Here is a 16,203-nt window from a genome sequence, read left to right as displayed (position 1 = left end):
CCGTAGGAAATCTGTCTAGTATATAATTGACACATTTTGTGTATACTGCACGCACTGTTGTTTTACTGGCATGTGTTCTGTACGCATATTTTGTACCCCGCCCCCCCGACCTATAGATCTTACAAAGCTGTATCTCTGACGATGGTAAATAGGCTGGTTTTTAGTGCCGTTTTATCTTAATGTTGTTGCTGCAACTTTGTAACAGAATCGAAAATGCTGCGCCTACTTGCATGCTTCTAGTCATGCGACTGCTTCTAGATGACTTGGTTAAGCAATATGTCCGGTTAAGCAATATGTATGTTTCCGGATGGAAAACAGTGGCTGACTGGCAAACCTAAAAGGCGTAGATTTTCTGTTTACCGTTTTGAAAAAGTGCAATTATGGCGGTTATATATTCCGTTAGTTTAATTACTTCATACGTCTACTGCCCCTACATGACGACGTGATGGCTATACCAGTTGCCAATAATGACAAAGGGCAATCAGACAGGATTGCGAAACAAATAAAAATAACATCCAAACACATGTTTTTACTGATCAAAATACCCTCGTTAAAATAATGATTCACTGCAGTCTTATTGACCGGTCCATCTGGATTCTGGCGTAGCATTTTCAGAGGAAGAACTATTCAAATCTTATTTTTACATCTACCCGTTAGATTATTTTAGAATAGACAATTAAATATATTTTCAAATAACATCCCAAAGCATTAACATATTTTTAAGGCTTGTCGTTTTCTTTAGGCCACTTTTAGTTTTGTAAATATGTTTTTGTCTGCTTACAATGGAAATAGTTTTGGAAAAACAATTTATGAAGGATGCGCCATGTGTCCCGCATGTCCCTACATCAACATTGAATCCATTGAATTCACCCTTCAGTGGGATCAAGATTATCCTGATTTTCAGTATCAAAATATATCCTTGGAGCGACATTGAGTCAGGCGGTAAGAGCAGTCATCTGGCAGTCAGAAGGTTGCCGGTTCAATCCCACCCTGGGTGTGTCGAAGTGTCCCTGAGCAGGACACCTAACCCCTAAATGCTCCTGATGAGTTGGTTAGTGCCTTGCATGGCAGCCAGTGGCCGTTGGTGTGTGTGCGGAAGAACAGGTGAATGAAAATCATCAATTGTACAGCGCTTTTGATAAAGGCGATATATAAATAGCAGTTTTACTCAGTAGTTATCAAGCTAACCCAGTAATCCTTTTTTGTGATACAGGCACCAGGATCACAGCTTCTAGTTTTGAAATACCCAATTTTGAGATTTAGTCCTATCGGATGACCAAAATCCAGGGCAGTTTGAGATCCCTGATATACAATGACCAGATTCCCTGGGTGACCGTGTACATAATGAAAGAAGAACCTATAAAAATTGCTATTCGTCATAAAGCCCATTGATATGTGGTACAGCAGAAATACAGCACAAATAACTATTTTATCAGAATAAGTCAGGCCAAAAAGAGGCTGTCCCAGGAACAGTGGGATGTCTGGTCACCGTATCTAGAACAGAAGGAGGGGTGGGGGTCTTTTACCTTTTTTCACTTGAGTTGAAGCCATTAGCCCCCTTCTTCTCAGTGCCATTATACAGAATATACAGCCTTGCAACAGTAATTACTCCTTGCAGTTTTTACCTTTTTAAAGCAGCTAATGTATGAGTGAATGAAGACCAGAAAAAATACAGAGGGATACTGGGTTGAAAAACATCATTTTAATAGATCCGTGCCACACACACTAGTGAAAAATAATGCTCCTACAAAAAGAATGCTACATTTTTTTCCACGAGCTCTTAAAATAAAAACTTCAAGTACTCTCACTCAGGTACAAAAAAAAAACAAAATAAAAATGATAATAATCTGTTCTAGCTGCCCGTAGTAGGCCAGGACACACAGCAATATTCAAACACAACGGTTACAAGTGTCCTTGTGTCCCAGGGTCTGTGTAAAGGCAGATGGAGGGAAATGTTTTCATGAAAAATACTGTGTCGCAATCTAGCTTATGTGGATAAAATGATTGCGTCACAAGTTTGACGCCAGGGAGGGTTAAAAGGATACATTTAAAAAAATAGAAAAATGGGAAACAAAAACAATATCCCCTACACCCTGTTGTAAAGGTAGGCACTACCAAGATTAAGGAGACCACAGTGTTTGCAGAGGATATTTACTGTACAAGCAATAAATTCATCATCACTTTAAGACTAAAATAATACTCTACAGTCAATTCTAAGGCATAAACAATATCTGATGTCTGAAACGATATGTACACATCATACATATTCCAACCAAGACTTAATATTAACATTAATGAACAGTATATACAGATGTGTCACTGTTGTCTCACTGCCTTTTGCAACTAAGTGATGCAAAAACATATATTTATACATAAATGCAGCTTTACAGTATTACCGTAATGAGTCTTCGGATGCCCCGGATGCGCGGAACAATGTAAACAGTATATTTTTTTCTTGGCTTTGTTTTATACTTGGAAAGAAAAACACATTCCTTTAGATTTAAAGCAGTTTTTGTGATTTCTTCCTTTTCATAGAAAATGAAGAACACTGGACCTTTAAAACTCATAAATAATTCAAATTAAATACATTCACTATAATATTAACAATACAGTTTAAAAAAAAGGAAAAAATATTTACAGATATCAAGTGGAAAGCATCCTTTCCCTATTACAGCTCTGATGGTTGCAAATTCAGTGCGGTTTCTTAGAAGAAAAAGTATTGCACTAAAACACCCCAGTGCGGAACTCTGTGGGTGCATTTTCCCTGTTCTTGCCTGATCAACTTTGTACATCAGTATACCTAACTGTGAATTTAGAAGCCCTGCTTTGTTTGGGGAAGACACTTGAGCCTTGTGCCTTGGAGATTTGGAGTACAATACTTTCTCAAGTGCTCTGCTCTGGGAACTGACATGGAGATAAGTGGTCCCAGATAGTGAAAGTAACGTCTGAAGAAACTTAGTTAGCCTTCAAAAGGTCAGTCCATCTTCTCTCAAAGAACTTCCGCATGTTGTGTCCGGCTCGTCCAATATCGGAATTGTCTTCATTGAATTTTTCACAGTTGTCAAAAACCAAGTTGACGTCAATGATGAATGTCTCCAGATTCTGGTATCTGGAAATGCAAGGAAAGAACAAATTAATTTGTTGTAACATATAAAACCATTGTGAAGAGACTCCTTTGAAATACATGTTAGGTTTTAAGTACTGTGCATTATCAACCTGTAAAGCCCCTTTCACAAGTGACACCCACAACATTGCCAAGTTCAATTATTTAGATTAGTTTTCCCTGTTCACACATACTGTCAATCTCCTATACAGAACATTTCCAAGTCGAGTCTGTTCACAAATGACATGACCGTTCCAGATGCAAGATGTCTGGGGGAATAAGACATATTGCTGAATTTTAATAAAACATACTCATGGAGCACTTTATTAGGAACACCTGTACACCTACTTATGCATGCGTCAAGGTGACAGTAACGCATTACAACAGTGGTATATGGAAGAGCATCTCTGAACACACAACGCATCAAACCTCTACGTGGATAGGCTACAGCAGCAGAAGACTTAAGTCTAAACGATCTAATAAATACCTAATAAAGTTCTCACTGAGTGTATACATTTATAATAATATAACTCAATATAAAATAAAACATTTACAGCTAATAACTGGTCACTGTGAAGCCCTTTACTTCATACTGTTGAACTACAGTAAAGTTTTACTTTACTGTACTGGTACTCACTTTAGATTTTTGCCCATATGCTTAGGCTACTGTTGCTTCTTAATGCATACCCACACTAGTTTGTGGATCTAAGTATGCAAGCTATAGTTATTATCACAATAAGACAATTTCACTTTTTGGCTGACTTTTCGTATTCGCAAACATTTACTACTTAAATAAAGGTAAGTTCTTATTGCGCTTTTTTGAGATCCTGATACATTAAAATTCTGGGCGTATGCACTTGAAATAATTTACAATCTGTTTGTAAAACTGTAGATTACCTCTTGATAAAGTGTTAAACGTCTCTCAACCCAACTGTAACCTATACTGTGTGAATGGAACTTGTCTTTTCAACCTTAGCTTGGCACAAAAATGGGGGAAGTTCCAGAACGGACTGGTTCTTTCTAAGGAGTGAGGCTTCCGCTCATACGAGTACCGGCACTTATTTTTTCCACTTTACAATTACTGAATATTTCACTTAATATTTCACAGTTGCGGAGGCAGACTAACTTATTGACATTTTCAGATGACAAGGAAAATCTCTTCTTTATTTATAGTGAAAGCAGCCTTTCACACAGCAACGGGATTATGGGAGATTGGGTCAAAGGACAAATGCATTAATTTGCATTAAATCTTTTAACACATTAATCCATTTTTATTCGTCGTTTGCTTTAATGCATTAACTTTGACAGCCCTACTGTAAACTAATGCTTATTACAGGATGGCAGTGGTTGTTTTCCAGATTTAGTGTGACCTTCATGTTGCCAGGGAAATGAGACCTCTATTGCTAATAACCTTTCATTTTGAATGCAAAACATCAAAGGCAAATAAGTGTTCTATTTCTTTCACAAGTTTAAAGGATTCACAACTATGGTATAAACGGGATAATCCATGAAGAGACATCCTGTTATACGATTTCAATGAGCTCTATAGAGGTATGGAGGGTGGTTCGCCACCTCGGCATCATGCATCAAAATACATAAAATTACAAAAATAAAGTGCATTAGATAAAATATTGATACTTGCTGCCACTGTGTCAATACAGAAAAAAGTACTGCAATATCTCCCCCAACCTCTAGTTAACATTTACGGGTTAAGATGCATGTGTAATCATCTTAAAGATTACACTCGAAGTATAATGGTACTCACTGATTGCAACAAAGCTTTTCGCGGATAGTGGAGAAGTCCATGGGTTTCTTGATGACTTTCTTGTAGCCAGGGACAGACTTGGGGTTGACGGGAGTGAGGAAGGGCCAAGCATCCTCATGGCCCTCCAGCTCAGACAGCAGTATGCTGATGGGCACAGGAAGTGATCACACACAGGTCACAGCTGAGTCAGTCATGCGATACCAGTACAATGGGCACAGGAAGTGATCACACACACACACACACACACAGGTCACAACTGAGTCAGTCATGCAATACCAGTACAATGGGCACAGGAAGTGATCACACACACACACACACACACACACACACACACACACACACACAGGTCACAACTGAGTCAGTCATGCAATACCAGTACAATGGGCGCAGGAAGTGATCACACACACACACAGGTCCTAACTGAGTCAGTCATGCAATACTAGTACAATGAGCACAGGAAGTGATCTCTCACACACAGGTCACAACTGAGTCAGTCGTGCAATACCAGTACAATGGGCACAGGAAGTGATCTCACACACAGGTCACAACTGAGTCAGTCATGCAATACCAGTACAATGAGCACAGGAAGTGATCACACACACACACACACACACACACACACAGGTCACAACTGAGTCAGTCATGCAATACCAGTACAATGGGCACAGGAAGTGATCACACACACACACACAGGTCCTAACTGAGTCAGTCATGCAGTACTAGTACAATGAGCACAGGAAGTGATCTCACACAGGTCACAACTGAGTCAGTCATGCAATACCAGTACAATGATCACAGGAAGTGATCTCACACACAGGTCACAACTGAGTCAGTCATGCAATACCAGTACAATGGGCACAGGAAGTGATCACACACACACACACACACACACACACACACACACACACACACACACACACACACACACACACACACACACACAGGTCCTAACTGAGTCAGTCATACAATACTAGTACAATGAGCACAGGAAGTGATCTCACACAGGTCACAACTGAGTCAGTCATGCAATACCAGTACAATGGGCACAGGAAGTGATCACACGCACACACACAGGTCCTAACTGAGTCAGTCATGCAATACTAGTACAATGAGCACAGGAAGTGATCTCACACAGGTCACAACTGAGTCAGTCATGCAATACCAGTACAATGGGCACAGGAAGTGATCACACACACAGGTCACAGCTGAGTCAGTCATGCAATACCAGTACAATGAGCACAGGAAGTGATCACACACACACACACACACACACACACACACACACAGGTCACAACTGAGTCAGTCATGCAATACCAGTACAATGGGCACAGGAAGTGATCACACACACACACACACACACACAGGTCCTAACTGAGTCAGTCATGCAGTACTAGTACAATGAGCACAGGAAGTGATCTCACACAGGTCACAACTGAGTCAGTCATGCAATACCAGTACAATGATCACAGGAAGTGATCTCACACACAGGTCACAACTGAGTCAGTCATGCAATACCAGTACAATGGGCACAGGAAGTGATCACTCACACAGGTCACAACTGAGTCAGTCATGCAATACCAGTACAATGGGCACAGGAAGTGATCACACACACAGGTCACAACTGAGTCAGTCATGCAATACCAGTACAATGAGCACAGGAAGTGATCACACACACAGGTCACAACTGAGTCAGTCATGCAATACCAGTACAATGGGCACAGGAAGTGATCACTCACACACACACACACACACACACACACACACACACACAGGTCCTAACTGAGTCAGTCATGCAATACCAGTACAATGATCACAGGAAGTGATCTCACACACAGGTCACAACTGAGTCAGTCATGCAATACCAGTACAATGGGCACAGGAAGTGATCACACACACAGGTCACAGCTGAGTCAGTCATGCAATACCAGTACAATGGGCACAGGAAGTGATCTCACACACAGGTCACAACTGAGTCAGTCATGCAATACCAGTACAATACAATGAGCACAGGAAGTGATCACATAAGTGATCAAAAAATATCAACGGGTGATGTGGCAATTATGAGACTTTTTTTTTCATGAACCTGTATTTAAGCAGGGAGTCCTACTGAGATCTCTTTTACAGAGGAACCATGCAGACCATACAATATGACCAAATAGAGTCCCACAGTTCTGTTTGGAGCTCCAAATGAATTTGTCACATTTTTATATTTTCTGGGAAAAAAAATTTGAGAGTAACAAGTCAATGGCCCAAAGGCTTAAATTGACCAACCAAGTACTTGCCCTGGGTTTTAGTTCTGTCAAGGAACCACACCATGTGCAGGTCAGTTGGCGGTTACTGAGAACTAAAATGATGCAGCCCAAGAGTTTGTTCCAAAGCTATAAACAGAAAGTGTGTGGGTTTACACACACACGGACAAACACACATTGGACAGTAGGCACGTATACCGTGGTGTATACCTGCACAAAGTGAGGTCCTTTATGTTGTCTCTGGCGGGCTTCTTTGCGGAGGCGGGGCTGTCCTGCTTGGGCTGGTTTGGGGGCGGGGTCTCCTCCCCCTTCCTCTTTTTCGCGTCTTTCCCTCCTTTCTTTGGAGTGCTGCTTGCGCTCGCGGCCTCGTCCTCCTGGACCTCTCCTCCCCCCGTGCACGGCTTCCTGCTCCTCTTCGGCTCACTGCTCTTCTTTCCACCTCCCCCTGCGCCTCCTGCTCCTCCTCCTGCTCCTCCTCCTGTTCCTCCTCCGCCACTCCCCCCCCCTCCTCCTCCCCCCCCTGCTCCTCCTCCTCCTCCGGTTCGGTTCTGCACCTTTTTATTTTTCGGGGACGGGCCGCTCGCCTGAATGTCAAGAAAGAAAAACTACTTTGAATTCAGGTACCAGACGTGTTCGCGGAAACAAGATATCTAATGGGAAAAGGTCACAGCTGAGTATAAACAGAGGCTGCTTGCTCACTGAATTCGCGGAGGTAGACTTTGACCAGGAAAGCTCTGCGCTAAGAGATTTGTTAGCAATATCAAACACTGCAGTTGAAGGCGAGTCAAATCGACCTTCAGCGCAAGTGTTTTAGCACTGTATTTGATGTTGCCGTAATATGAGTTTGAACTGTTTTCAAATCCTGTGCGGAATGAAAGTGTTTATTTAAAATATGCTTACAGATACATTTACAATTCTTAAATGAAATACTTGACATTACAAACTGAAGAATTCAAACTAGTTTCTGCCACAATTAAGTAAAATAACTCCTGAGCAGCTTCCACATAGTACTGAAAATGCTCTTTACCATAACATACCTTCACTTGTGAATTTGTGAAATGTTTTCTTCATCTTAACATGACTAAGGTGCCTTTACAGAATGCACCATATTTGGAAATACTATATGTAAAACAGTTTTTGAGGAAAAAAAGTTAGTATTTTTTATTTTTAAACAGGGAAGGCTCTGCACCTGAAGGCCAGGGTTACCTTGGAAATGCAGGCCGGGCAGAACCAGTCCCCGTCGGGGATAGCTGTGATCTTGGGTCTATGGCAGTAAGTGTGACAGCCTTTATCGCAGCCGTCGCAAAGCAAGAGCAGCTCCTCGTTATCCCCCTTCCGGCAAATTTGGCAGTACTGCGGAAACACACGAGAGCGCGATTCGTGACCGCGACGCCCGGGAGAGGACGCGGGAACGGCGGGGGAGACGGGAAAGGGAAACGAACGTCGAGCCGAGGCGGAATTTTGCTCACCACTTTCATGATGGACCTCTCCCAGGCGATGGACTTTTGCAGCTGCTGGACGCAGAGGCCCAGCTGGGCGGCGCTACGCACCTCGGCTAGCGCTTTACGCCACGCCTTCATCCCCGGGGCCACCTCTTCCTCGCCTCTGTCGGGGGTACGGGAGGGGGGGGGGGGAGGTCAGTGCGCACCAAGCTCGCTCCGCCGTGCCAAAAATGGTACGCGACCGGCCCAACAGAGCACAGAAAGCAATAGGGGTGCAAAAGAAGTGGGTTGGACGAAGCAGATACACCGCTCCTACAGAACCGGTGACATGCCTGCTACATTCACAAGTGCATGGAGGGTGGGGGTGGGGGTGGGGGTGGGGGGGGTGGGGGATGGGTGGGGGATTCCACGGAAAACGAGCAGAGGGGGGAAAACTTCACACAAAAAAACCACGGAAGCCAGCACCACGCGACCATGCAGGAGACCGGTGAGAAACAGTTCCAAGATACAGCACGATAAAGTACTGAAGTCAAACAAGGAGGAGGGTGGGTGTCTGTAGGGTGGGGAGGGAAGGGGTTAACAGGCAAGACAATGAAATAGGCTCCAGTCAGCAGAGAGAAGCACAAAAGAGGGCTCAAATGAATCTGGATGACCTACCCATCCCCACCATCACTACTGGATGGCGCAGAAGCGGGGACAGTGACCGTACCCACATTATCCAGTTTGATCTGAATGGTGGTGCTTAAGGGGCTCTTCAGATACCTTCTCTCGATGTTCCTCTCCAACTCAGCCAGCCTGGTTACAGCTATATCTAGGGGGTTGTTGATGCGCCGCACGATGCTGCCGTCCCCTGTGTCCTCCTGCTTCGGGCCGGCCTCTTTGTCTCCGGCTGGACACAGCTTGGCGACGGGCTTATGCTCGTGGTACACCAGGTCTTCCCTCTCTGACTGGGGCTCGGGGTAGAGCCACCCCTGTTAAGGAGTTTAACGAGAAATATTAGGTCGTAGTTTCGCTTATCTTCGGGGTAACACTTTTATCTTACAGCCCGTTCAACTATAACATACATGTTTAAACATAAGATCACAAGCTAGCACTGGCGTTCCGTTCAGCTACTATACATTCACCATACATTGTCACACTTAGCGACCATTTTAATGTCTTGGCTTTCAGGATTTGTATGTCTCAATGTGAAATTCAATGTAAAAATTGTTTTAAATGTTTTAAATGTAAGATGACGAGGTAGCAATGGAGTTTTGTGCCATTTGTGAGGCTAGCCAGCTTATCACCTTTCACCAGTCACCAGGCTAAGTTAATGTAGCTATTTGGTTTCATCTGATTTTACTCAAAAATTAGCTTTCATGGTCTGTATGTCTTGATGTCAAGAGTAAATGTTCACGGTAAAAATATAGTTATAAAGGGTTTATACATAAGATGACATGGTATAGCTACAGAGTTTTGTTAGCCCAGTGTCGGTAGTCTCCCAGCCTCACATATCTACAGTACCATCTTGCAACTAAACTTTGAAGCTGTTTTGCTCAGAAAACGTGGTTTGGTGGCACTCAGAACACAACTCCCTTGATATATGGAGAAGAGAGATAACTTTGGTATCGTTGAAAGGATTACATTCTCCTCTTACAATTAATTTCTAAAACTCAAAATAAGTTTTGGGGTCAATGTGATTTTGAGAGAGTATGTCACATATGTTGAGTTTTATGAATGTACATTTTTGGCACTCTGAGCACCACAAACGTTGGCACCATTAGGGCCAGTTGTATCAGGGTGAGCTGCAGCGCAAATCTAGAAAGCTGAAATCTATCCACATGGATAGATAGCACTCTGGGTAAGCTTTATTTAATTTTTGGGTGAACTGCCCCTTTAAGAAGCTGACTTCTGTATGAACGATCAATTATTCTTTCTTCATCAAATAGCCTTAAATTATCCACAAACTAACTATCCACAGCATCCACCTTTTAACTACATAATTATACCTCATTATACATTTAATATAGGGCATAATAAAATGTAAAAGATCTTGGAGAAAGCCCACGTGGAATGAACACTTAATGCTAAGCCTATCAAGAGTCCTAATTAAGTGTAAGAACAAGTACAGTGAAATATAACAAGACAATGATTCATCAAGTGAAAACCCTGCAGGTAAAATAAAAAACTTCTCACCTGCACTTAATGAAGTAACCGTCTTATATTCCAGTGGCCTTGTGCCAACTTCCTACCACCTTCAGAAAAGCTTTGCTATAAACAGGGCAGGATGCTGATCTGTTTGAAATAGCGTCAATTATTTGGCATTCATTTTCTTTACTTTATTCTTTGTATGTGCTCCAGGCCTGGGTCAAATATGTAATTGTTTTGGGTTCACATATTTTTCTGTGCTTGCCTGGTGCAGTTGAACCAACTGAGAGGACCAAAAGGCAGGGCTTGCACTTTCCATGTGTTCCAATGCAATGAAAAAGCATTTCCCCCCTTCCTGATTTCCTCTATTCTTGCATATTTGTCACTGAATGGTTTCAGGTCTTTAGACAAAATGTCATATTAAACAAATTATTGTTTCATTTATTAATTAAATGAGAGAAGTTATCAAACACCCATGTCACCACTGTGAAAAAGTAATTGCTCCCTTAAACATAACTGGTTAAACTATCTTCAGCAGGAATATTTGCAACCAAACTCTTCCAATAATTTGATATCAGTCCTATTAAAAATGTGTTTCGTGTTTACTCAGGTTCCCTTTGTCTAATATTACATTATATCTAAAGACCTGAACTATTCAGTATGACAAATGTGTAATAATAGAAGAAATCAGGAAGGGGGCAAATAGTTTTTCATGGCACTGTAGCTACTGTTAACCAACTTGACAGTAGTTCAGGACAAGCCCCTCACTGTTGGGCAAAAGCCTGTGCCCCATACAGGGTCAGAACCTGTAATCCCGCCTCCTTAATTGCCATGCCAAAGAGCCTCATGGCCACTGTGAGTGCGTTACCTTAACCTGCAGGCTGGCGGAGGTAACCTTCCTCTCCAGCTCCTCCACCTGCTGCAGGACCGCGATGTCCACCTCCATGGCCTGCTCCTCCACGCACCAGCTCTCCACCGTCTCCTCCGTCACCTGGTTCTCCTCCAGCTCTGCCACGTCGATAGTGGCAGCTGCGAGTGGGGGGGGCACGGCGATCAGAAAGCGCCCGTGCGGAAGACTCCGCTCTACTTCAGCTCAACAGTGGCGTATTCGGAAATACACGTTTAACCCTTTCGGTCCCAAGAATGCCAAACGGCACTCAAGTGTGCAGTACTGTACTGTAACTACCGTAAAATCCCAATATGGCACTCTCGACATTTTCCGTTTTCAACCAATCAGAATGACTGTTATACTATTGTTTTATTAAAACTATAAAAATCCTACTCAACTTTCTCAATTTTCTCAACCAAAGCCAAACTCCCTTGAGACTTGGTTGGAGCCACTTTATATTGAATGAAGTGAAAGGGTTAATGAGCTCACTGCTGACAGATAATTGGCTAGAGTGCTGCCACAGGAGGAAGGGTATTGGTCCGCAGGACTTTTTCGTTCAATAACAACTCCCCTAGAAGAGCATGCCTACACAATGCCTACACAAGCTACGATTGCACAATAACTACACAGCTCAGTCGCATACTGTACGTAAAGGATTTAAAGGTCATAAAGTATAACAATTTTAATACTCTTCTCGAAAAAGATATAACCGGACAGCTACGTCTCAAATGTAACAGGCTGGCACATTTCTGTCACCAGAGATCAAGAGTTAGTGCCGTGGTGTTAATCATGCAAATCCACGGCAATCTGTTCAGACCGTCTTTGGATCTAAATATATTCAGCAGGGATATGGCTATTCAGAGCTGTCAGACCACATCACTCAGTCAATCCCCACACCACTCAGGTGGAAACCACTGTGCAAGCCTCGGGAATGACTGCCAGCCTGCTACTCGCACTATATAAAATCAAAACACTTTATTTAGCGCAGTCCATAAGTATTTGGACAGTTTCTGTTCTGTTGGATTTGAAATAAAACAATGAATATGAAGTTAAAGTGCACTGCCACCTTTAATTTGAGGGTATTAACATCCATATGGGGCGCTCCTTCTTATACAGTTTTTAAGGAACCAAAAATAATTGCAAATACCTACAGACTGCACTGTATATACACTCACTGAGCACTTTATTGGGAGCATTATACTAATACTGGGTGGGGCCTCCCTTTTCTTTCAAAACAGCCTCAGTTCTTTGTTGAAATTTGCGAATGGCAGGAGCTGGGTGCATAATGGCTGCTGAGAGAAGTGTGTGTTATTGAAGCGGACGATGCCTGGCTACCGCGCTGCGGTCTCAGAGGGACCCACCGTCTCTGTTCTTGGCGCAGGCCTGAGCGATGCACTCCATGTGTTTCTGGATCTGTTTCTGCAGGGCCTTCTCCCGCAGGCCCCTGGAGTGCAGAGCCTTCACCAGAGTGCGCAGCTCCTCCATATCTGCCACCTTCCACCAGCCCGAGAGCAGCTCTGCACACACACATACACATACATACACGCACATATACATATACACACACAGACACACACACATACACACACACACACACACACACACACACACACACACACACGGACACACACGGACACACACACAAGAACATACATGGAAAGAAATTAATGTAGGGTTCAGACCACTCCATATAGTGCAGTCCAAAGGATTTGGACAGCGGTGCAATGTTGAAACAAATGAAACAATATGAGGTTAAAGTGCAGACTGTCACCTTTAATTTGAGGGTATTTACATCCATATTGGGTGATCCGTTTAGGGATTGCATTCCATTTCATTCATTTCCATAGACAGTTTTAGTTCATAGATCAGCCTGATGATGATGGCTTCCTTGACTTTCACTTGCACAACTCTTCTCATAACAAACGCCAGTAATAGACTCCAAAGGCAATCGAAAGCTAAGAATCAAGACTAGATACTTAAAACTTTCATACCGGCACTAAAGATGCGACTGAATACACCTGGCTAATCAAAAAACATCCGAGAAGCCAACAGTCCAATTATTTTTGGTCCCCTAAAATGTGGGGGACGATGTATAAAAAGGTCATTCCTACACAGGTCACCAGATATGGATGTAAATACCCTGAAATTAAATGTGCTGGAGTACAGAGCCTAAATAAAATTAAATGCACCACTGTCCAAATACTTATAGACCTCACCGTAGCTTACTCATCTCTGCCCACACAGTGTACTGCTCTACACTGCTCCCATTTTAATTCTGATTGGGATGCATTAGTACACTCCTAAACAGTATATTCCTAAAAATGCACACCTTATTTAACTCCCCACACACACACACACACACACACACACACACACACCTCACTCAACTTTGCACCAACACGAATGTAAACAAACCCATTACATCTTACTTTACTCTTACTTCATCTTTGCATACATACACACCAGTGGAGGCTCCTCCATAGAGGTGGAGGAGGCCTGGCCTCCCCAATAATTTGAGAGAAGAGAGAGATTTAAAAAAAACAATAAATATATTTATTTTATTTATTTATTTTAACAAAAAACATATTTTTTATTTTTTATATTCATATTATTTTAGTTTTGTTCATAAATCTAAATTTTCCCATGGCTAAAACCCAATATTGCAATTGTAAAGCAACAGGCCAGATTTCCCTATCAGTTTGTATTAAGGGAGGCCAGGCCTCCCCTAGGAAATTAGCTTCTCATAGAAGTCAATGTAATGCATTTTTTTTCATGCCAATATGTGATTGGCCAGATCACTGAAAATGGGTGGGCAACGGAGGCCTGGCCTCACCATGCATTGTGTCCAGGGCTGAAAGATTGACATTTTGTTCGTCCAATCACATGCTACTGGTTCATTTGGAATCAACTATCCTTTCCTTTCCTATTCAACACAGAAGCCATTTTGAGAATTCGCCAGTCACTTCAGTCAAACAAACACTCGCCATAGTGGCTACGAGTGTCCTATCAACTTGTGCTTTTCAGGAAATTTAGAGAACACCCCTGGCTATCATCCCTGAAGTTTATGGCTCTATGGCCAAATACTTTTGCTTAAAACGACCTCGGAAGTCGGCGAGATTCTGGCGCAATTTGAGATCTTGGGCTGGAGATATGCAGAATTCAGATACTAGGGAGTGAGAATGACATTCAATAGGTCATGTTAGACACCATTTGGGATTTATTGAACGGTTTTATTTTTAATGTAGTCCATTTCGTTTTATTACAAGTCAATTTAATAATCTTCCATATCAAATTACTGAATTGTTGCTCTGTGAGGAAATTCACTCTAAATACGAATAGAGTGCTGCCCTCTAGTGGATAACGTTAACGTTAAACCCTTCACTCTAGGCATTTCTCCTTGAGTTGACAACATCTCTGAGACAGATTTCGAAAGCAAAAGCTGCTGCTGCTAATCGCTCGTTGACATTTATCTCTGAATATCTGTAGTTTGGACATTTTTACAGTTGAAGTTTAGCTCATTGTTTTCCATCCAGTTAGCTGTGTGTGTTCGAGTAAGCCTAGATTAGCCAGGCAAAATGTATTTATTTTATTTATTTATTTATTATTATTATTTATTTATTTAAACTACATATGATAAAGAAAGTGTTATCTTATCTTTTTTATATGCTAAACTTGATTAAATTGGTGATTACATGTTGAAGCTGTAGAAGAATGAAAAATGTAAGCTAAACAAAATTGTTTTTAACTACATAATTAAAATTCCTGCCTTTTACACATGTTCACTTGGCATTTATATTACATCCAAATGTCATTTCTCAGCTTAATTATCAGGCAGGCTCATAGACTTACAGCAATGTCATTTCTTCAGGAAGGCACAAGGCTAAGCTCTGCACAATGAATTTCATCAGCCAGAACTTTCTGACTGTAGCTTACACTCCAAATAGTATGCCTTTGGCCAGCACAAAGACAGATAAGAGAACAGGGAACATTCCATCGCGAGTGAAGTGAGCGAGCGGAAAAAAATGGCCTCCTCAATTCTGGAAGTCACCAGCCTCCACTGATACACACACATAATAATATTAAGTGTCCTTCCTAGGTCCCCAAGTACCCCTTGAGGAGTAATGGTGTAAGTGGTAGTGGCTTGTTCACCTTCTGGGATTGGCTCAGGGGCGGGACAGTCTGGCGGTTTGGCTGCTTCGACGGCAGGGGAGGCGGCGCAAGGGAGCTTCTCGCTGGGGGGTCCTGGGGACTCGCTCTTACTGGTGGAGACGCTGGGGGCCAGGAAGGGGTTCCCGTTGCCCTCCGCTGGGGGATACCCTGCGCCCAGCAAGGGGGGCAGCGGGCCCCCGGAGAAGGAGAGGTTGGCGCTCATCATTCCGCCGGGCCAGCCACAGAACGGGAGCCCCATGATGTGAACACCGGTCTTCACCTGCAGGGGGCGCGTGAGAGCGTCCAGCTTTAATGAACAGGTAACGCAACAGCGTAATGTCATACATGGCAAATCTCTCCATCAGCACCTGGGTCAAATACGTCATACTTTTCCACGCTTTACTGAGCTTGTGTGGTGTATTGAAAAAGTGCAAAACCCACCGTCTAGTCATTTGGTTGGCTCAATTGCACCAGGCAAG

General features: G+C 42.7%; 1 protein-coding gene across 1 annotated transcript in view; it reads right to left on the bottom strand.

Moving 5' to 3' along the window:
* Nucleotides 1-1,687: 1,687 nt before the first annotated feature.
* The window catches only part of baz2ba (bromodomain adjacent to zinc finger domain, 2Ba), a 116,934-nt gene continuing 102,418 nt past the window's right edge, over nt 1,688-16,203 (bottom strand). The window contains exons 30-39 of the mRNA XM_061233940.1: nt 15,725-16,004; nt 12,937-13,092; nt 11,555-11,715; nt 9,217-9,530; nt 8,587-8,722; nt 8,324-8,470; nt 7,642-7,701; nt 7,328-7,590; nt 4,869-5,012; nt 1,688-3,109 (exon numbers count right to left, since the gene is read on the bottom strand). Coding sequence (XP_061089924.1) covers nt 2,956-3,109; nt 4,869-5,012; nt 7,328-7,590; nt 7,642-7,701; nt 8,324-8,470; nt 8,587-8,722; nt 9,217-9,530; nt 11,555-11,715; nt 12,937-13,092; nt 15,725-16,004 — 1,815 coding nt within the window. The 3' untranslated portion in view covers nt 1,688-2,955. The remainder of the gene's footprint in view (nt 3,110-4,868; nt 5,013-7,327; nt 7,591-7,641; nt 7,702-8,323; nt 8,471-8,586; nt 8,723-9,216; nt 9,531-11,554; nt 11,716-12,936; nt 13,093-15,724; nt 16,005-16,203) is intronic.

The sequence above is a fragment of the Conger conger genome, chromosome 3 (assembly GCF_963514075.1).
Source record: "Conger conger chromosome 3, fConCon1.1, whole genome shotgun sequence".
Classification (NCBI taxonomy): Eukaryota; Metazoa; Chordata; class Actinopteri; order Anguilliformes; family Congridae; genus Conger; species Conger conger.
This window is presented reverse-complemented; position numbering and strand designations above follow the sequence as displayed.